Source organism: Pagrus major, chromosome 19, assembly GCF_040436345.1.
Source record: "Pagrus major chromosome 19, Pma_NU_1.0".
In the NCBI taxonomy this organism is placed as follows: Eukaryota; Metazoa; Chordata; class Actinopteri; order Spariformes; family Sparidae; genus Pagrus; species Pagrus major.
The window spans coordinates 20,893,407-20,916,031 of NC_133233.1; the positions used below are offsets into that span (position 1 = coordinate 20,893,407).

Below are 22,625 nucleotides of genomic sequence, written 5' to 3' on the forward strand. Positions count from 1 at the left end.
CAGCAGAACATTTGATCGTAACGAGATGATCAAGTGATATCCACTTCACCTGTCAGTGGTTTTAATGTCTTGGCTGATCGGTGTAAATCTCCTATATCTTTTACTTCAGTCTCTCTTTCAAACTCAGCGCCGACTGAACAATGTTTAAGTGCTGCTTGAACAGAGACAGATGGAAAAGTATTAAATAGCGTGCAACCTTAACTTCAGTCATCATCATAACATCATATCTAGCAAGGGGAGAAACATGTCCACCTGGGTGTTGTTTCCAACAGAGCTGGAGTGAATGCTGATTGGATCCATTCACATTAAAGCCAAAAACCAGATGATAATGGGTTTTTGTCCAGTTTGAAAGGGGTATATACAAACCCCGAGACCATATAAAAGCCTAGGTATGATTCTGAATCATTATTTGACTGCAAAATCAAAATTACCTGCCCCCACTCATCCTATAAAGTACATTTACAAGCAGCCTCCTTGCAGCTCTTTTCCATCCATTTCCTGTCACTGTGACTTAGCCATTCTCTCATCCCTGTCTCGCCTTTGGCCCTGTCATCGCTCTAATAGCCATTCCAGTACTCCTCTGACACAGAGGCTCTGTTACAGCGTTGGAAATAATTCCCTCTCTGCCTCTAACCTGACAGCATCAGATGAAATATAGCAAAGAACTGAGCAGATTCAGAACAAAGTGAGTTTTAACAGAGGGAAGAGATGCCTGTTATGGGCCACAGGTGTGTCCCTGTTCGTGTACTTGGCTTGGGGGGGTGTCTACCACATTTGGGAAACACATGTTCCATGCAGCTCTGTAAAACAAGTGATTTTAATGGCTACAGGGTGAGGTTTACATGCTTCCTATCAGTCTCGACTCACAGTGGCAAGGTTGAAGCCGAGGTCAGGCAATTATGTATGCTAAATTTATGCATTGAGGCCTACTCCTTTGGATAAAAGATGTTGAGTGAATTAAACTATACACTTTTTCCTCCTTTTTTGCTGTGTGAAGCAAATCTTATGGTTTCCAAAGTTATTCAACCATCGGACAAGCGGTTCCGACCACGTACTGCTGCCTTAACTATTTTCTGCAGGGATTTCTTGCCAACATTTTGAAACCTACATGGAAATTCTCTGTTTCAGAATGTTGAGATTACAGCCAGGACATATGTTTTGTATTTGCAATCATTCTAATACATTTTTCTGCTCCCATAAATCGGAAATTTATCACCAGTAGCTTAGTTCGTATTTGGGCAAGTAAAGCCAAGGGTGCCACTTGTTGTGAACCCTGCTTTTATTCAGTAAGCTTAACTTATTTATGTCAGTTACCTTAACACTAAACTACTAAATTCAAAACCACTGACTTGCCTGTAATGTTAAGGATACACTTCCCATCGGGAAGGAATAGGCTGACACCTTACACCCATTAACCCCTCGTGACTTCTCCCTGACCTTATAGAACCACAAACTTTCCCCTCGTCGTAAACATGCGGGCCACATGAGTGGATCCCAACAAGCAAGCTCCCAGTTAAGTACAGCCCGGGGATGCAAACCACCTTTGATTTAAATGAGATGAGATAGACACTTTTATGTCCTACATTAAAAATGTTGTTCAAACACATCGGCAAGTTTCTCTCATGGCTTTTCCATACATAATTCCCGGTGGGAAAAAAAATCCCTTAGGATTCAGAGTGGCCTCATGTGAACCATGGCTGGAAACCTTAGCTGGATAATATGATATTGTCTCCAAATAAAACACAAATTGCAGAGGAGAGAATTATGATTTGCCTTCATTGTTAAATTGTACATCCAACTATGAATCACTAGCTTAAAGTGGCCGACCTTGCACTCTTAAAATGCTGATTTACCATTTTTATACAGAAAAGTAGCAGATTTTAAAGTGCCGCAGAGCTTGTGTTGTCTTGTTGTGTTTCCTTCCCCGAAGACCCTAGTCACCATCAATAAAAGTAACCCTGGTCTTATATCATGTCCTTTTGCACACCTAAGAAATATCTTTTCAGAAGCAACATGTTAAAAACAGGCCGACAAACAGTGTTTGCGGATACATTTACACAAGTGTGTGTGGATGCACAGGGGGCGGGGAGTAAACAAAATAAACTACAAATATTCTTACAGCTTTTTTCCTGATTAAAAGAAAAATACAACTGTACACCTTGTGAATTCAAGTTCCTCTCTTTCACCGAACTAAGACTAGCTTAATTGCCTCGTTAGCTCATCATAAAACAAAATAAATTTACCAAAACTGTCTTGGTTAGTCTTTCCACAGGTTGAGCAATCACCAACTCTGGTTTTATCGATAAAACCCTTAATTCACAGAGTCATGTGTAAAATATTCTAGCCCTACACGCTGTTTTTCTCTGCTGCCTGATTTCATATATTTCTGCAATGCAATTAAACTGCCAGTTGTCTACCCAGAAGTGATTATTTTTGGAGGCATGACATCCCAATGAATGAGTCTGTTTTAGGCTATATGATCAGCAGCCACTTATTATTTAAAAGTAACATCTGAGGTGAACAACCTGTGTATTACTCTTCTCACTTATTACATTTTGAACCTGCATATTTAAAATATTATCAGAACAGGCTCATACCATTTGCAAAATTATTCCAAGGGACTACTTTGAACCAGGCCAGCTAAGAGCTATGCTATTGTGTGCATTTCCTCTGTTATATTAAGGAATATGGGCATTTTCTTACTGATTTGGCTCATGGTTACATGACTGTGCTGGATAGTGCTTTGCTTTTAGCTCAAAACTACAAACATAAATAATTCAATCACTCTGGTCCATCCAAAATGTCTCAATTGATTTATCTGTGCTTATAATTAAGAAATAGTGCCGGAAGTCTCCAGACCAATCTGTGTATTTGCCATTTTCATGCAACACTCAGACCAAATATTATTTTCTGCCAGTAAGCTTGTCAGATATTGCCTCATTGTTCAAATTGGTCCCTGAGGAGAGAAAAAATGATTGTTTACAGACAACAGAGGCACAAATCTACCTTTCAATCCAACTACAATACTGAGTCCAGGGCCAACTGTCCAGTCGTTTGATGTTGTTTTCTATATAAACACCATAATCACACTAATAATGAGGAAGAACCGAGAGACAGTTGGCAACACTCAAAAGAAGAGTTTTTTTAGACAACTGCGATTTGGGGAGATGAGTGTCTGCTCAGAGTAAACACAGCACACTCTCATGTAAGTTCTGTAAGAACAGCCCACAGGAGGATAGGAACGTACTTTAGCTCATACAGTGCTGCTGTAACTCTTCTCCAAGTAAGGCATGGAGGCCAAGCGGCTTTTCCCTCTCACTCTTTCTCTGTACCACATGGGGTTCAGCCGTCTAGGTAAACTTTCACACTTCAGTGAGCAAAAGTTCTGACTCACTGGCTGGGGCTAAGCTTAAGTAAGCATTTCTTGCAGAACGGAAAGAGGTATCATGGGAATGAGCCCTGGCCTTGAATATAAGGAAAACAGGATCTTTCCACTTTGATGAGACGGTCTTGGCCAGTGAACACAAAACCCTGTTCTTTCTATTTTGGTAATCCAAGTAAATAAACCACCAACATTCACCTAACAGCTCTCCAAAATTATCTGGAAAGTGAAAGGGCAAAGGAAAGTGCAAGCAGTTCAGTTAATAGCCCACGTTCTTTTGTCCTTCCTATTTGACTGATCCTGCCCTTAATCTCCAGGTGAAGCCAGAAACTGTTACATCAGGTCTGCATAATTAATCATGACATAATCTAAATCGCAATATGTTAGAGTGCAATATCCAAATGACAAGAAAAGGTCAAATTTGTGACAAAACCCCCCCATTAAAATGATGTACTGTAGTGCTGCAGAGATGCTCTGGACTACAAATGTTCTTCTCCAGTTTTTATCATTCCCAATTGTGAGTCATATTGCAATTACAATGTTTTTTTTGGCCATTTTGTGCAGTCCAAGATATGCTGAGCTGGGGGGAAAATAAAAATGGTTGCTTTTAACCAAATAAGGCTATATTCAGACTTTCATGTAACCCAATGTGCCCTTCGTGAACCTGGAGATCTGCCTGAGGATGACCGCAATCCTGAAAAGACGGCCCTCATCACATGAAATTAAAATTTAACTTCAGGGTAGAAGACGAGTGGTAGGAAATGTTAAAAGTGCTGATTGTAACACACTCCCAGGCCTTAACTTTACATGGACGGGCCTTGGCCTTGGAGCTGTGCCATAATTTTAGCAGATGCACAGCTGAAACTTCTCCCTGCATTACTCAAGGCAGCATCCTGACAGCAGCTTCCTCTGAAAGGGAGTGTTGAGGCAAGATTTTGAGCCAGGATGAATAATAAGAAAATTCATCGGAAATTTCTACAGTATTATGTTGGTATGTTATGCGCGGTTGGCAAAATCAACATTTTTGCTATGTTTTCAGGGTCCAAACATGATGTGCTGAAGTAGTTTTTACACCTAGGTGAAGACGGATCTGTCACCAAGTCCCAAGTAAATGAAAAGCAATACCTAAGCAGAGAAATGAAAAGGCAAATATGTCAGTGGCCTTATTTTTCACCCCAGCAAAGAGAAGACAAGCACAAAGACACACTCACAATCCAAATGTTGGATACTGACAGGCTGAGTCAGAGCAGAAACAAAGCTTATCTCTGTCCAGAGGGACCATAACATGCTTAACATTCCTCAGTGCCATTTTGCAAAAGATAAAAGGGCAAAAATCGTGTTCTTGTATGCTGTAAAGGTTACTGTAACTCTTGCACTACTTATTCTTCAGGTTATGAATCAAAATCATCCAAAAAATGTTCCTTTACCTGGAAGCAGACCTTATCACATTCATATGGTGCTGCTATTGGAATATCTTGTCACAGCTGGAACCAGGAAGGTGTTAATCTGACCATCAGTGCAAACGTGCATTTAATCCAGCAGTAAGATAAGACATGACTACTGATCTCTGGAGCTCATTACTGTGGAGTAGTTCAGAACTTCCAGTAAGTGATTCTGATATTGACACACACATCATCAGCTACTAAGTTGATATGGAGAGTTTTTAAATTGATATGGCAGCGATGGTGCAACTTTCAACACCTTAGAGACATTTCTGGTTCTTTAGCTGCCCTGCTTTTGTTCAGCAGCTAGTCACGAACTGCGTCGGTCTTCTGTTTGGTGGTGAGCACATATTGTACAGTCGTATCTAACCCTTGGATGAAGTGGACAGGGATACCAGAAGTCTTATTCTTTCTTTTCTCTGGGTGACATGGGTTACTGACCAAACAGTCTATGACAGTGATTACTGTTTTAATACAGACCTATTTAACATTGATTTTAATTAGAAAATGACACTTACAGCAGCTTTCAAGTCTCAGGGCTGGGTTATTCTGGGTTTTTGTTCAACCATATTGGAAACCAAAAGTGTTCATAACTTTTCCAAACGGCCACACTTGAAGGCGGTGTGAAAAGCCTGCCATCGTAGAGTTTAAATACGGGGACAATGACGCACATTTTCAGACAGTCTCTCTCTCCTGGAAGGCATTCATAGTGTTTCACTCGGCTGTGCACATGAGAAGGCACAGAAATAGCTGAGTAACGAATTAGGAAAAGAGAGCTAGACGAAGAAGTTCAAACCCTGGCTCCTTTGTCACATACGCACAGCCGGCGAAATCACTGCGGGAAGTGGAAAGTTACAGAAACGGAGAATCGGACACAGCCCCCTCCAATCTGACGGTGGTTCCTGAAGCTGTCTGACAATCCAACAAGCAGTTCTGATAAAGCATACAGGCAGCTTAATGTCAAAGACTTCTTGAACACATCTGTAAACTCTGTGCGAGACTGAATGCATATAACGAGGATAAATGGACACAGAAATCCATTAATCTTGTCTTTTAAGACCAATGCATTTCTTTTACTGTCAAGTCCTCACATACATAACTCTACCATAATAAGCAAGCTAATCGACCTGCAATTACTTTTAAAGACTTAGCTTTAGAATGCATTAGACATTTAATGGAACTACAAGCAGGTTTGGCCGAGAAGTAGCACTTTTGATGTCTAAAAGCCAGTTGCCCCTAGACGTGTTGACATTCCTTTTCACCTAAAACATTTCACACCACTGTTACTACTTAGGTGATTGTTCCATGTGTTTGTAATTACCAGTAGACACCAAATTTGAGAGGTGGGTACCCAAGGGACCTGAAAACCTGACGCTCACAGGCCGGTTAATTGGACATTATTTTAGCTGTCCACAACTAAAAGAGTTAATTTACTGGAGACATTTCAGAGCCACCATAATTGATAAAACATATCCATAATACAAGAGCGTTGCAGGGCATCCGCAGAAAAGGTCTGTGCTTTCAATTACACGCGTCTAACCACAGGAACTTCAGCCTTAGGATGTGGCATGATGTCACCAGCATTATGCCAGGAAACAATTTTGTAGTCCCATCAGACGTCATTTTGAATCGGGAATAGCTCATTAGTTTTACCCTACAAAAAACAATTAGAATGTAGGGAAGAAAACAACTAATTCAGCTGTTGTTAGGCGAGAATGATTACAGTTAGGACAGAAATTTCCTCTGTTGGCCACAATCCGAGGTCACTGATGAGCTTTAGATCCTTCATGGTTGACATGAACACACATCTACTTTCAGTCAGCACTTAGAGGTTAACAATTTAAGGCTCAAAAGAATGCTTTAATCAGTTAGTGCATTAATTTGTATGCTAAAATTACTGTAAATGAAAAACAGGACGCAATTTTATGATTTGAGCTTTTATATTTTGCTAGTATTTGTTGAAAAGGGATATGAGCCAAACATTTTAATCTAATTTCAACCACATGCACCACACCACAAATGTTTCTCTACTTGGAAAAAGAATTGAAAATTGCAAAAGATAAGCAGTGAGCTGCTCCCTGAGTGTATGCGTTGGCTTCTCTGCCTGTTCTTCTCAGCTTGCAGGTTTGTTTTAACAGGCTTCAATGATTAGCAATCGCAAGCTCATAAAAAGCCAGAAATAAAGACTGTACTTTTGCAACAGGAAAACCCTAATCAACCTCAAACAACAACCTAGAACTTCTGAATAAAAGGAAATACCTTTGTTGTTTTCTCTTCTGTATGAATTTATTCTAGTTGATTCAACCAAAGGCAAGTTTACTGGTCCTGCCAACTTCTGACAATTATACGCTGTTTTTTTACTGCGACGGCCAAACTTACTTGTTGCCATTTCTCTCTTTTTAAAAAGTATATTACACTCATATGCTACAGAAAAGTTCTGTGGGTTTGAACAATACGGTATTCAGACAGTAGACCTGTCAGCTGTATCAACTTTCAGACAACACATCTCTTGCCAAAAGATGAACCGATGCTCATTTCTCAGACACTCATCATTTAAAATGACTCGCTAGGTAGAACAATAGGTACTTGTACCGTAGCCATAGTCCTGACAACACAGCTGAAACGTTGTCTGTTTTCAGTCCTGCCTAAGAGGAAGGCTTTGCATCATGGGAACTGTCAGCTTGCTATTCTGTTGTTTTTATCTTTGTGATAGTTGGCAGAAAACACCTCAGACTGAGCTAAGAGAAAGGGGAGCGAAAAAGCAGACAACACAACGCATATTTGGCTGAAAACGAGGCATAGAACCAACCTTGTGGTGATATAGTGACAATGTTCTAAGACATGATTATAGGCTAGACCTGCCAACAGGGTTTGTTAGTTTGTTAGACTGGAATTAAAGGCAATAGAGAGCGCTATTATACAGTATACAAGGCATGGACAACTTTAGGTGGAGTTTCCTTTTCTTCTCTATAAAATTCTGCCTGCTGACACGTCAGAGATGTCTGGGAAAGATCTAATCTAAAGATGACTATTCCATTGGATCATTCTGAGTAATTGTCCTCTACGCCCACACACACTTACACTAGCTTAAGTAATATGCACTAGTGACTGACGGGAATACAAAACTCCCAAGTTAATAAGTTCAGCACATCTCTGAAAACACTACAGAAACACTGGCTTTCTGAAACGTGTTTACCAGGACACCAATGTTGTGAAATCCTAAATCCTGAGCATTTTGGCTCTGTGGCCCAAAAACAGATGAGCATTTTTCTTTTCTTTCACATTTCCTGTTAAACATGTGTGTGCTATTTGCTAGGTTCATCTATGTTGAGAAGAAAAACAAGCTAACGAGATGGTTAAAAGATGTTCCTTGGGAACCTTTAAAACCAATACTACACCCTGACTGTGTGGGAGGTGTGCGTTTTTCTTTCACACTCCCAAACTTTTGTCCCATGTAGAGAGTGGATTGGACTGTGTGGTAGACCTCACCATCACCAAAGACCTGTTTGAAGATTGTGACATCAGTATAAGGGGATTGACTTTGAACAAAATCAAATCATGTTGTATTTAGTCACATCTTAGGTTAGATTATGTTCGCAAAACACTAACTAAGTGGCAAGCTACCTGGCTAGCTAACGTATTAAAGGTCAAGCATGTGGTTTGTAGTCCTGAATAAAAACAGAGTACTATATTAATCCTAAAATGTTTTTATCTTTGTCCATAGTTCTTATTGTCAAGCTTGTCCAACCTAGCAAGAGTAACTAAGGGGGGTGGGATTCAGATTGGATTAGCAACCTAAAGGTCCAGTGTGCAGGATTAAGTGGCATCGAGCAGTGAGGTTGCAGATCCCCCCCTTCAGGCGTGTAGAAGAAGCTACGGTGGCTGTAAAACACAAAGGCGCGCCCCAGAGCCTCCGTTTTGTTTGTCCTTCCTGGGCCTCCTAAGAAACATAGTGGACTGCTGGGAAGAGGAGCTGGTCCATCTGTAGATATAAAGGGCTCGTTCTAAGGCAACAAAAACACAATTCTTAATTTCAGGTAATTAAACACTAATAAAAACATAATTGTGAATCTTATATTCTATTTCTGGTGATAGATCCTCCTAAATCTAGTCAAATTCATTTAAACAAATGATTTGAATGAGGATTTATCTGTTGTCGCAAACTATTCAGTCTTTGATTGGCTTGCAGTTGGATAAAGTAGTCACGCACAGACTCACACCACAAGAACTACATGTTAAATCCAGTATACACTCTATCCGAAGTGCTGTTCACACAGTCAGTCAGAGGGAAGTGAAAGGCTCCTTTCAGATGGCCTGACAGTGGGGGTATACGCCGCCCAATTTTTGTAACTTTCCAAACACCGACAAACCAACAGCCACGTCCACTGTTCACAGTGGCCGGCCAGGTGCGCATAGGTGAGAAATGGGCAGAGGTCTGCATTCCTGCTTCTTCTGCCATCCCTTTCCACTGCTGAATCACACCATTCGCACCTGTGCTACAACAAATATCTGCATTTGTTTTGCACCAAATGAGAAAACACTCACCCCACACCTCAACTCGCACAGCTGGCGTTTAACACGAATACCGGTTAATGAAGCCTTTTTTCTTTAACCTTTATATTTCTGGCTTTTTAAACCACGTCGCTATGACAACCAGCATCTTGCCCCCCTTACAGGAAAGTCTGTTTAAAATAACTGAAGAAGTTGCGCATCTGCTGCTTGTTGAAGCGATGGTTGACGCTACATCTGACCTTGCTCTAACAGAGAATATATAGGCATTTGTTATTTGCTCACAATAAACAATACGTCCTGCTTTCTTCAGGAACGAAAGGAAAAGTGTTGAGGGGAGGGAAACATGAGTCATCAAGTTGATATTTGTTGCTTTTAACACATCATAAATGAGGTGAAACAAGTCTTTCTGATGTAACGACCCAGACAGGCTCATAACTGGTGTACAACAATGTTTTATCACTACAGTATGACCCAATCAAAAACACCTGGTTGCTATTTGAATTAGAAAATGAGAAAAATCTAGAGAACATAATGCGCTACAACTTTTGCATATAATAAAATACAATGTGTTGGGTCTTGAGTTTCTCTGTTCGGCTTGTGTTATAATATCTGACCATAAAAGGTAAGGGTATTCATGGAGGTTGTAGACGTAATCTCCGGTGCCTTGTTTGGTCCATAAAACTGTCTTTAGTAGTTCAAGAATGAGTGAATAAGTCTAAATTCCAGTTCCAGTTAAAATGCAATGATTCAATCACATATTAAAGGGGCACTATGTAGTTTTGGAAGAGAACTTCAAACTCAGAATTTTAATATTTGCAATGTTAATGAGGTAATTATACAAACTCAAATATTTATTTTGTCCATAACTGAATAAAGGAAAATAAGGCCCCCAGAACACTGTTTGAAGCTAGAAAGTTGGCAGGGTCCGCCACATATAAACAAAGTAAAACAGTATGAAATTGTGTTGTCCTTTTTTCGGTCAGTTGGTTTATTCAGTCATGAAAACAAAGAGACTTTGTTTGTTTAGTTTGTTTATGCATAAAAATCACTTAATGATTAAAATGTCTTTCCAAAAACTACATCGTGCGTCTTTAACATCAGCCATTAAATGACGTTTGCACGCTCACATAAAGTAAGAAACCTTTTATTTACAACTGCTGATTTACCTCCAATCAAATTCCATTCATGAGAGATTTAGTAGATTTAGTGTGTGCGTCCAAAGCAGCTGCATAACCCATCCAAGGTGTACTGACGAGGCTCTCGTAAACATTTTAACCCTCGTACAGTTAAAGTGGCTACTGTGTGAAAGACAAAAACAAGTCTGTGGAGACTGAAAGCAGCTGTTGTGCCCTGATGGTGCACTGCCTCTCCTATCAGCATGCATCATTAGAAAAGAAGCAGACATATCTTAAAAATAAACCCGCACTGCTTGTGACACCACTGTGGTATACAGAGAACATATGTACCCACTTACGTTGTTGTTTACAGGTTTTTACAAGATGCCCTGTGAGTGTGAAAGGAGCCGTGTTTAACTGAAATGATTTTAGGGCAATTTGGAGCAATTTAGCCGCAGCGACATGCTAACAGGGGCAGGGCTTTCAAGCCAGTCAATAAAACTGTGACACATCTGGGGTTCATAAACATATACATGCACAGTATATAGGTTGTCTGAGCAGCTGAGCACTCAAACAGGTTGCAGCCTACATCTTGGCTGTGCTCCCATGAGTCTTCAATTATAACAGCTTTACAACTGATTCTCTGTGTCTCAAGCAACATAATTGCTTGTTTGCTGTTAAATAAAATGGATTTCTCGCACTTGCTGATCTATAAAACCAAGTTTTTAATGCAAACTTAAGAGCACCAAAGCATTGACTTTTTACAGCCTGGCCTGACAGTGTGTGTGTGTTTGGTGTGTGTCTGTAAAAACAACATACAACATGGAATTAAAATCGGATAGTGTGAAGAGAAACCGCAGACGCTTCTCCTGTTCGGTGCGCTATCATCATGTCATTTTACGCTCCAACATACTGTATGTAGCGCTGGACAGATTTCCCTGGCATGCCGGCTGCACCTCTTGTACAGTAATCTCATCCCAGAAAAACAGATATTCTTCTGTTTGGACACCTGACAGATATGACAGATCTGAGATGCAGCTAGACCTTAAAAAAAAAAGTTCGACAAAAGCCATAAAATATGATGCAGCTTCGCGTATTTATTGGATTTCGGGAACAGAAGAGAGAAAGTTTTTTGTTTTGTTTTGGTTTTTTGCTCACCTTTAGGAATAGGCGCAGGAGCCTGAGGTGTTTCAGTAGAGTAGACAGAATTTGCAAACTTCAGCCAGCATGAAAACACAAAACAAAACTTGAGGTACTCCATTGCTGTTATATTGTGCGCGCTCCCGGTGACCGGCTGGACTGTTAGGATCCAGGATCAGGATCAGGGGGTCCTTCCTAATGCAGGCTGCGCTCTCTCTCGCGATAATAAAACAATAAAGAGGAAAAAGAAATCCTCTGCTCTTGAGACTTTTGCTCCAGGGGAACGGTGGTGAAAGTGGTGCAAAGGCAAGGGAATTAGAGAGCAACAGGCGCGGTTCCTTAATTGCAACAGCTGCCACTTGAGTCCCCGGTGAAGTGAAGTGGAGTGAAGTGAAGAGCCGTGAAGAGAAACACTGGAGGAGAAAGATGACCGTGTACACCCCCTGACACAGGAACGAACGTCCTGCGTGAAAGTGTGACCGAGCACAGCTGTATTTGAACCCCCCACCACGACTGCTGAATATCCCTCCCCCTGGTCCCCTCCCCCTGCAGCGCCCAGCGCCTGTCTGACCAACACTGCTCCACTTCTCCACCCAGCCCATAACAGACTTCTCATTCAGCCGCATCAAACGTGGAGTAAAAGGACAAACAAAAAGGATTTTGATATCAGTTTTCCCCCCTCAGATCACACAGACTATCCAACCACCAGTGAACTTTTCCTTTACTGTACATGGGGTTATATAACATAAAAATGCACTCACATCCTTAAATTAAGGTAGAAATAGACCTACCAATGTAAATGTAGTCTACTTTGTTAATCTCTTAGAAGTCGAACAGAGAAAAATGTACTTAAAGTATCAGAAGTACCATGTGTAGGCTATATTACATCAATATTATGGATACATGAATGTAGATTCAGCATTTTGGTGTTTTATTTGGTGGAGGTGGAGCTACATAAAGTTATAACTTTACATCATGTTTTCTACAAAAATTACGATAACACTTAATAATAACCATCATTAATAAATTGTTAATTTATAGTGATTATTTTACTGTTGGGAAAAATGAAACACTTTATTAGCCATTTAATAAGCAATTGTAAAGATTTAGAAAACACCAGTTGTAACTTTATAATGGCCAAACAATTACTGTTTATAGACAAATTACACAGTATTTATTAACCTTTTACAAAGTATTATTATTAACATCAGTTGCAACTTTACAATAAACAATTACTCATGGTTTATGAAGCATTTCATTGTTTGTTAACAGTGAAATAACTATTAAGTTTAACTATATTTACCATTTATTAGTGATTATTATTGATTATATGATTATATTTTTCACAGTATAGATGTGGGACATGTAGTGTGTTAACATTTCACTAAGAATTGCAACATAGATACGCTGAATGTATCTAAGTGTCTAAAGTTCTTTACTGTTCTGTACAAATTATACGTATCTGTGCTTTACTTGCCATTTCATGACACATAGTTACTTTACAAATGGAGATTACAAACAAAGAATATGATGCACTTTTAAAACATGATTTACTGCAAACTATACCTCCACCAAGGTTTAACAGTCCCCTTTAATTTAAAGAAGCTTAAGCCTAAGTATTTTTACAGTGCGGTTTGAGTTTTTTTTTACTCAAGTAAAGGATCTGACTATTTCTTCCCACACTCAGCAAAGCTAAAGGATCAAATGTAAATACTGATGTGAAACATTATTACTTGAGTAATAATGTGTACTCAGTTATTTTCCACTGGAGCCGCAGCAGCTGAGTATTTCCTTCATTAATCTATTAATCTTTTGGTCATTGAAAGGTCAGAAATAGTGAAAAAATGCCAAGATGACATCATCAATTTGCTTTTAAGATAAATGTATTAACTAATTAATCAATTTTAAAAAAAAATTCTGCCAAGTATCTTTATGTTAATCATTATCCAACTAATGACTTCAGCTCTTCTTTCCAGCACTTTCCTGTACAGTACAGTAGATAACTCCATGACGTCATCCAGCTGTTGAGTGTATGATACAGTTAACTGATGTTGCAGATGTTGGAGCTGCTCTTGATTCCCTACAGCAATGTACATACACACACGAGGGAGAAGTGAAGGGGAAAACAGAAACCAAACATTAAATCCCAGCCTCCATTTACCTTTGGATTGTATCTGTCTGTCTGTGTGTCTCGTAGTTTCTCAGCTGACCTTGAAGCCAGCACTTTGTCTCATTTTGTCTCTCATTTTTTATTAGTAGCAACAGACGTGCCCCCCGGCTAAAAACCATTCCTGTCTGGCAAACGGCTTGCAATTGAAATGACTGCCAGTGCCCAGATTGTTTTACTCAATGACATCACCGGGTTCCCAGTTTTGAATGCAGAGGGAGTACAAACCGAACTTTATTACGTGCTAAATTACTTTTTTCCAGTGAGGCCCTGATAAACCCTGAAAATGCAGAGCCCTGCCAGAAAACCCAACATACTTGGACTTCAGACATTCTTTTCACTGTAGTGAGCACAGGGCAGGCATGTTTATGGAAATTAGTGTGTCACGAGAAAATTACCGCCTTGAGTTCTGCTGTCTATCTCTTAAATAGAAACACAGTCAACCTAAAAAGCTACTGTGAAACTCGAACAAACTCAAACTGAATTATCAATCACATTATTTTCAATAAAACGGCTCAGTGACAAACAGGGATTTCTGCCCCGTGGGCTGGTGAGGGAACTCTCTGCAGCTGGAAAATATAAGTGTTTGTGGTACAGAACCTCATGCAGGATCTTGGCAGCGTGCAATAGGGAATTTGCTATGTCTTACTCCAAGTCACTGGCTCATGTCGGAACACCCACCAAACAGTTGGAATAGTCACTAAAATGTCCTCTGGATTTGATTAGACCCTACAGAAGTTATATAAGGGGTTTAATATCCCATCAGAGGCTGGTGATTGAGAATGGGAGATACTGTAGAGAAACATGATAGTCCTTTACTGTTCTGAGTCAGGATTTGCAGAAAGGCGACACATTGTAAGTGCTCGTGGTGGCAGAGGTACTGACAATTAAATTTGGGATGCATGTGGTGTGGGTGAGAAAATTACCTTTAATTACACAAAAATGGGCAGATACAGAAGCTGGGAGACACGCATGGAAGTACAGCTAAATACAGATGTTTATCAACCTTAAAAGGGAGCACAGACTGTGTGGAACCTTTTAACAGCACAGGTGGTGTGCTCTTGAGCAGGCTTTTTCATTTTGGTTCATTTCAGCGCCAAATAAAACACAGAAGCCTGCAGCCTTCACTGCCGATGCATTAGTAAAAGACTAAACAGTGTTGCAGCCTCCCGATGATGGTAGACCTCGTCCTCTATTTTCAGCACTGTTGTGGAGACAGTGAGTTTACAGACACTGTTTAAATTTAATCAAGCTGAGAGAAGAAACAGACGATTCGTTAGGGAGAGAACTATAAAAGTGATGCCCAATATTGAGCATAAAAATAAATTTCCAATGGAGAAAAAGAGAAGTCAGTGAGAAAAGGAACACAAGGGAAAATACAGATGAAATGTTTCTTCAATTTCTTCACTAATTTTTTTGACTACCATCAGTATTTGTATACAGAAAGCACCTTGTTTCAAGGTTTACTGACACACTTGTTGGGTTGTGTTATACTTCCTTTTCAATCATATATGAGTACATTGATGCGAGATTCAAAAGAAGTACTATGTGTCTTTTCAGAGGTTTTCGGGGTTGTTTTGGAGGTTGTTTAGGCTCTAGAGGTCCTTAAGGAGATTCTTTGGGTTCTTTTTGTAACTGATAAAGGGAATTTTGATGGCCAAAACAGGTCTGAGGAGTCCTTTAGGAGACTGTTGTGGTATATAAGAAGGTTCTAGCAGTCCGTTATGAGGCTAGTGTGGTCATTGGTTCTAGAGGTGTTAGGGGTTGTTTAGTAAGTTTTAGTGGTTATTGATGAGGTTCTATGGTACCCGAGGAGTTTTGATGGCTATTGAGGAAGTCCTAGAGAAACTGTAAGAGGTTTTAGTAGCTATAGTGTTCTAAACTTAGGAACATTATCAATGGCATTTAGAATCTAAAGGCTCTTTAAGAAGATTGCAGTGGTCAGTTCGATAGTTATATGGGTAGTTTAGGAGATTATAGTTGTCACTAAGGAGGTTCTTCAGTACTTTCAGAGTTTTAATGGCCGTTGAGAAGGTTCAAGCCTTCTGAAAGCCACCGAGTAGGTTCTGGGGGTCATTTAGGAGGTTTACGTAGTTTTAGTTGAGAAGGTTCTGAATGTTCTCCACCACCATCCCTCCAATAGAGTTCCACACGCTTGAATCTTTGACAAATAGCATTAAAGCTGTTCTTGGCCTCACAGAGAAACAACACCTCAATTATACACTTTATGTTTTTTTTCCTCCAATTTGTCACCCCATTGTACATAATGCCAGGCATATAATCTACAAAAACAAGTGTCAAATTTATATAGGTCAGTGTACTGCTTTAGGCAATATCAAAATCACATAGCTGTCAGTGGTTGGGACACACCTTGGGTTTCTTTCTATTCTCTACTCTATTTTTGACGTAACCCTCTTTTGGTGGTACGACCGGATGGTTTTTCAATTGCACTGGTGAGTCACTTGGCCCCTAAACCCTGCTTGAGAACCCACAATTGCACCATAATAGTAAAAGAATGAGTTTTATTTTCATCCCAATGCTTTGATCACTCCGCAGAAAGTTTAATTACTAAGTCCAGATCAATGGAAAGGGCCGCACTGCTTTCCCCCAGTCAACTCGTCTTCATGAAAGTTTATCTTTACGTCATCCCTAGCTCAGTTCTGTCTACGTTAGTCCCACTTATGAGGCCACGGGGTATCCATTGGTTCAGGGTGTGGTCCAGGGGATGCTAGGAGGGGGTAAGAGAGGGGGATTTCATCAACACCCCATTTGATCTTAGACCAAAGAATTTTAACAGGCACAGCAAGTACATTTTTAATGTTAACCCAGTCTGACCACAAAAGGGTGAAAAGCGTTCAACGTGGATTAATTCACTTTGATCATGGGCGGTCTTTCATCTATTGTCTCAGACTACATCCTGAGCTTACTGTGAAGATTTGAGTAGCAAATTATATTAAATGCACACTTGAATATGTTTGCAATTTTCAAACCTGTGTGAGTTTAAGTCCTATAAATTTGCATTTTCACCGACTGGACTGGGGTTTTAGGGCAGTGCTCCTTCCAAATTACACATAATGAGCTCTCTTGCTAGCCTTTCATTTGAATGTCATCATTAGGCTGCCATGTTAAAACCACAAGGCTTAAAAAAGTTCAAGAAGTAGGTTGAAGAGAGGAGGATTCAGCCTTGCATTAATCCTTTCCTTCCAGTGCCACCTTATCACCTTAAAAATAATGTTCATACACTACAAATTAGCTTTGGTAAATACAGCTTGGAGGATGCATAATTGCTGCCTGGCCTCCATTCACTGACAACAATTCTCAAACCACATGACATCTTCATATTATCCAGACGCCATAGGGAGGAGGTTGGGTGGATAGCTCTACAGTAGAAAGCTCAGGACTTTTGGTACAATAAACTCAGATTTGTGTCCTGTGTCCCAGATGTTGTTAGGACTAGCAGGGGTGGGCATTCTCATGATTTTAGATCAGTATTGATCTGAAATCTTCAAGGCGTCCATAATCCTTTATGAAATGGCCACTTACTTCTGTCTCCAGACTTCATATAACCTCGTTGACTAACAGATCAGTGCTACTGGAACATACCAATAAAGTGAATGTTGCCATTATACAGTATGTCAACAACTGGCGACCTGTTCAATGTCAGCTGGCATCAATTCCAGCCAATTCATGGCTATTTCAAATCTTGCTATAATCGCAGCCCAGTTGGCAGGATATAAGGTTAACAGTTAACATTTCTGCAAACCACAGATGTGTCAGAGATTGACATTTGTAGTGGCATATCACGTTCATATTATATGCATATTAGCTTACTTCCACATCAGGATATTGAGGGGATCGAGTTTGTGTTACAAGCCAAAAGGCTGCCAAACTGTTGACCGTTGTTCAAGTCACACCATTGCATATTTGTAAATACACCTGGGGATATTTCTAGCCATTTTTGTGCATACAAAACTGGATGTTTTGTTCAGGAGACCTGGGGATATTTCCAGCCCTATATGTAGCGTCAAAAGCAGGTGTTTTTAAAGGAGACCTGCCAACATTTCCAGCCCTTTTTGTGGCAACCAAAACCGGCTACTTTTCATGGAAAGTCGGACCATCTCCATCAGTCATCGTGTTGACGAAAACAGGTATTTCAAGCCAAACCATGATGTTTTCCTAACCAAGTAGTTTTTTGTGCAACAGAGCATACAAAAAAATTCAGCTTAAACAAACGTAAAGTGGCAACATAAAGAAACATACAGTTATTTGTGGTTTTGCAGACATGTACTTCGTCATACAAGTTAAAAACCAATTATCGCAGTTTAAATCGTGGATCCTGATTGGGATTGCATTGATCGTGTTAGTTTTTCCAGATTGCCCACCCCTAGGACTAGCTTCTTTTCTTTTGAATACCAAAACTATGATTGTTTCCTTACGCTAACGAAGTGCTTTGAGTTGCCTAAACATGTCCATGAAAGGCATGTACTGAACATAAGATGTATATGAGCAGCTTTGGTAGATAGTGTTTTGAGACCTCCCCAGTCTTTGATTTGTTCTCAGGAATGCCAGTGTAAAGTAAATAACCATCCCCCATTTTATACTCTACATCTGCTCTCTTTCTCCCAGTTGTGTGTATATGGTGTTTTCCTAGGCTGCGTTTGCACAGATGTTGCTTTAGCCATTTGTTTGTCAAAGTGGGTTTACAGCACGGATACCAGAAATTCCCAATACTGTATGCTGTTTTTGAGTGAGTCTTTGTTTGATTCTCAGCACGTGTTGGGCTCCAAAATGAGTCAGGGGAGTATATTATTGTTCCAGAATTTAAACATAGTTTCCATTAAGTCAGTGGTTTCACTGATTTGTTATCGTAACTGTAACAGGACGTACTTGCACAAAACAGTCTCAATCAGCCTTCACAATGCCACGTAGAATTCATTTCAGTCTTTCACCAGTGTGGGCAGAGCTTCAACCCAGCAGTTCAGTGAAAGAAACAATAGAAGAACCTCAGCCCACAGATCCTGAATGTGTCAGTGGTGTAAATACAGTACAACACAAGACTGTCGTGTCTTCTTCAATCACAAAGGCGAACCACGTTCAAGACGTTTTTATTGTTGCTTGTTTGCCTCTCCTGACTTCCAGGCTTAAAATCCACTTGTGTCACCAATTGTGTCAGTTTTGAACACACAACACAAAATTATCACACATTTTATGGGCTGCAAAGCTGTCACATGTGTTTAATTATGAGGGTCGTCAATCAAATAGGGTGTTACACAAAATAGATCCCAGCAAACTGTAGCTGGAGAAAACATCTGTGTTTGTCCCAGTCTGGGACATCGCACCCTGCAAATCACAGCTGCAGTTACATCAGTGACATCACGTTTGTGTGGTCTAGATGTTCCAGGGAAACAAATTCATTTAAAGCACAATTCCAGAAAATCTGTTACTGGATATCCATAGAGAGAGTGATTTCGAAGGAAGTCTCCACAGTCCACTCCAAAGGGAAGAAAAATAATTGAGAGTTAAACATTAATCATTGCAGACCACTGCTGTTACAGTAACGCGCTGACTGAAGGTAGAGAAAGCTCCCAGTGAAGTCATTTGAAATGTTGGGTCGATAGGAGTTCAACGGTGAGAGTTTACAGGCCGAGCACCAAAATTACAGAACCTGTAGAAATGCTGGTCAAGATACAAAAGAAACAAGAGAAAATCTAACCCATTTTGAAACTTGTAATGTTACGAAGGCCAGCAAAATACTAAAAATGTGCTTTTGGCTGTGTTTGTTTGTTAGATAACTCAAAAACGTGGGGGCAAGAAACAAGATATACACCCTGGAATTTCAAATGAGACATTTTTGCTTGATTTTCATGAATTTATGCAGTTGCTGGAATTAAAATAAAGCACATGTCCCATTACTGTCTGTCATAATGTGTGTTTTAATACAGGTAGACCAGGATCCAGACTAGGGTTTCAGCTGTGTGCCAGTTTCACATTATAAAATTTACTGTTTTCATGACATGTACATTTGCTTATCTAAGGTATTGAATTCTATGGTATTAGTATTATAAGACAAATATAGGACATAATATTTTGTGAAAGGGTCTTTGTTAATAATAACTTGAATGGCACTCAGTAGAGAGCATACCTCCACCAAAGGCCCAACATGGGCCAAGACCCATCCTCCATCCAGATTTCCCAGAAATCTGTTGAGTAGTTTTTGTGTAATCCCGCTGACAAACCAACGAGCTAACCAAGCAACCAACAAACAAACAAACTGACACGGGCGAGAACATTACCTCCTTGGTGGAGGTTATTATTGCAATTGTATAATAAAGTATACAATGATACTGTGATGTTTTCTAAGATGGTTATTATACTGTGAAGATCTCATACCGCTGCAACCCAAATCTGGAAGCAGTTGAGAACATTTCCAAACACACTTTCTGTTATCGAAAATGTCATTATTTTATCAGGTTATCAAATACAGTAAATGATTAAAAAGGACCAGGACTCTCTGCTAAATGATACTGTCAACATGCCAACACACACTGACAATGCTAACATGATAATTTTAGCAGGTATATTGTTTAACACATTCACCATTTAGTTTTGACTGTTAGTACGCCAACATTTGCTAATACCACCAAACACAACATCAGCTGAGGTTGATGGGAATGCCATTAGTTTTGCAGGAATTTGGTCATAAATGTTAGTTACCGAATGATAGGTGATGATAATGATAACCAAAAGACAGACAAACTGTAAGACTGTCCCTGTCCCTGGCTGCTGTCCCTAGAAATGTTCCCATGATCCCCAGAAAACAGAATTATCATCCCTATCCACGCCCACTCTGGCACTCAATGCACAAACCTCCACAATTCACGTCAACCACAGCTTTATTACCCGCCCATATATTCCAGAAACCCATGCCAAGCAAAGTGTAAAAATCTATCACTGTCCCAAAATGTGGTATTTGTCATGACACAGAAATTCAGTTCTTCAGAAAGTCTGAGATGCAGTGTATTGTGTGTAAACTTGAATGTAAGCTGCGGCCTCAAATATTTTGGATTGCAAGAGCGATCACTCAACACAGTAGACAATATCCATGAATGCACTGACATCAGCCCCAATTAAATGTTAGAGAACATTATATAATAGTAATTTTTCCATCAATGTCATGAAAAAGTGCTTTTGTTCCTTTAGACATGACAGATAGACAAAAATACTGTATGAGCTGTTCCAAACGGCAACAGCAACCTCGCTCCTTTAATCTGCCCCGGAATAACTCTTTCCATTGATATGTGATTAAGAAAAGCTTTAAAAATGCCTATATTAAATAAGAATCCTTTAGGCAACACCCAAGGTCAACAGCTTCAGGTTAATGGCTTACTTGAAAAGGGACTAAATGAAATGTTCTCATTTCCCTTTTCATGTTATCCCTGAAGGACATCTATGTTTGACGTAATCGGTCCATTCAATTGCTCTGCAAGCCAGATTTTTTAATGAAAAAAAAAACAAAAGAAGCATTTACATTTCACAAGGACCATTCAAGAAAAATCACTTCAAAAGGTGAAGGTGGCACAGTGGGTAGAGAATATTGACTAATTAAGAAGCGAGGCTCAGTGGTTTTACATGACCATTTACAAGGTCTGACCATTGTAACACTTCTCATTACAAACTGTATTGAAAAAGGACTGCAGACCTCTCATAGTGAGTGCTAATGCTTAGATGTATTTATTTTTTGAGGATCAGTGGTTTTGGTGATTGAAGAAACAAATTCAAAACTGCACACATCACAATTATATTTTTTTATTGAAGTGTTTCCATGGACAGTTTGCACAATTGAAGCTTAGCTCACAGAGTTTGTTTGCATCGCATGACTAAATGGTTTGTTAGTTCACAGTATTAGTGCAAAAGTAGAAGAATAAGTACTTTAATTGTTTTTTAATATATAACTGACTGGCAAAAAGCTAAACTCCCTTTGTATCACATTCTGACTTTAATTTTTGGCTTTTAAACACAATCAAAGAGCCTTCAGAGGACGTAGCACCAGCATCTTATACTATACAAGCAGGACATGCCAATGATCAGGTTAATGTTAATGGCAACAATGTAATTTAAGTTGATATAAATTAAGCACTTTCTTAACAACTTAAGCCGTGAAAACCGAAACATCAATCTTAAGTCCTTAATCATGTATTTAGTATCAAAATCAAGTTGCTGCTCAGAACGTGTGAGATAAATCCACTCCACAAAGTCATATATTAAAGGCAGAATAAAAAGCTCTTGACATGGGAAAATTTAACATTAGCTCTTCCAACTGGCAGTCAACAATACGTCTTACAAAAATAAATGCCTTTAATTAAGACTAATTATCTGTTAGTAACAGACTCAAGATGGATGTTTTCGTTTTGTTGTCAAGTTTTCCAAAACCACAGAAACGGAAGTCCTGAGAGGCAAGTGAGAAAATTAAAATCTGGTGATCCATTTTCCATTTTTTCACAGATTTAAAAAATTAAAAACCTTTAAATGTTGCTTTTTTCCACCTGTTTTTACAGATTGAAAAAAAAAGGACCAGACTTGCCTCTCAGGGCTTCTGTACACAGGTGACATACATGTAGAGAAAAACACTTTCTGTCCTTATGCTACAAAAGAGCACATATATAATGTCTATGCTACAATACTTTACTTTATAACATCCCTAATCAAACTGCCACACTCAGTTAAATTTTACCATGAAGCATGTTGTATGGAAGTATCAGAGGCCATTAAGGGGTAACTCCACCAATTTTTTCACATTAAAGTGTGTTTACAGGTCTTGGGGAGTACTCCTGCATGTGTGAAAAAAGTAGTATAAAGCCTTTTGTGGC

The 22,625-nt window shown here is 39.5% G+C and overlaps 1 protein-coding gene across 1 annotated transcript in view; it reads right to left on the bottom strand.

The window, feature by feature from the left end:
- Positions 1–12,011, bottom strand: part of plod2 (procollagen-lysine, 2-oxoglutarate 5-dioxygenase 2) — a 38,357-nt gene extending 26,346 nt beyond the window's left edge. Inside the window, exon 1 of the mRNA XM_073488037.1 lies at positions 11,610–12,011. Within this exon, the coding sequence (XP_073344138.1) occupies positions 11,610–11,712 (103 nt within the window). The 5' untranslated portion in view covers positions 11,713–12,011. The remainder of the gene's footprint in view (positions 1–11,609) is intronic.
- Positions 12,012–22,625: the final 10,614 nt, after the last annotated feature.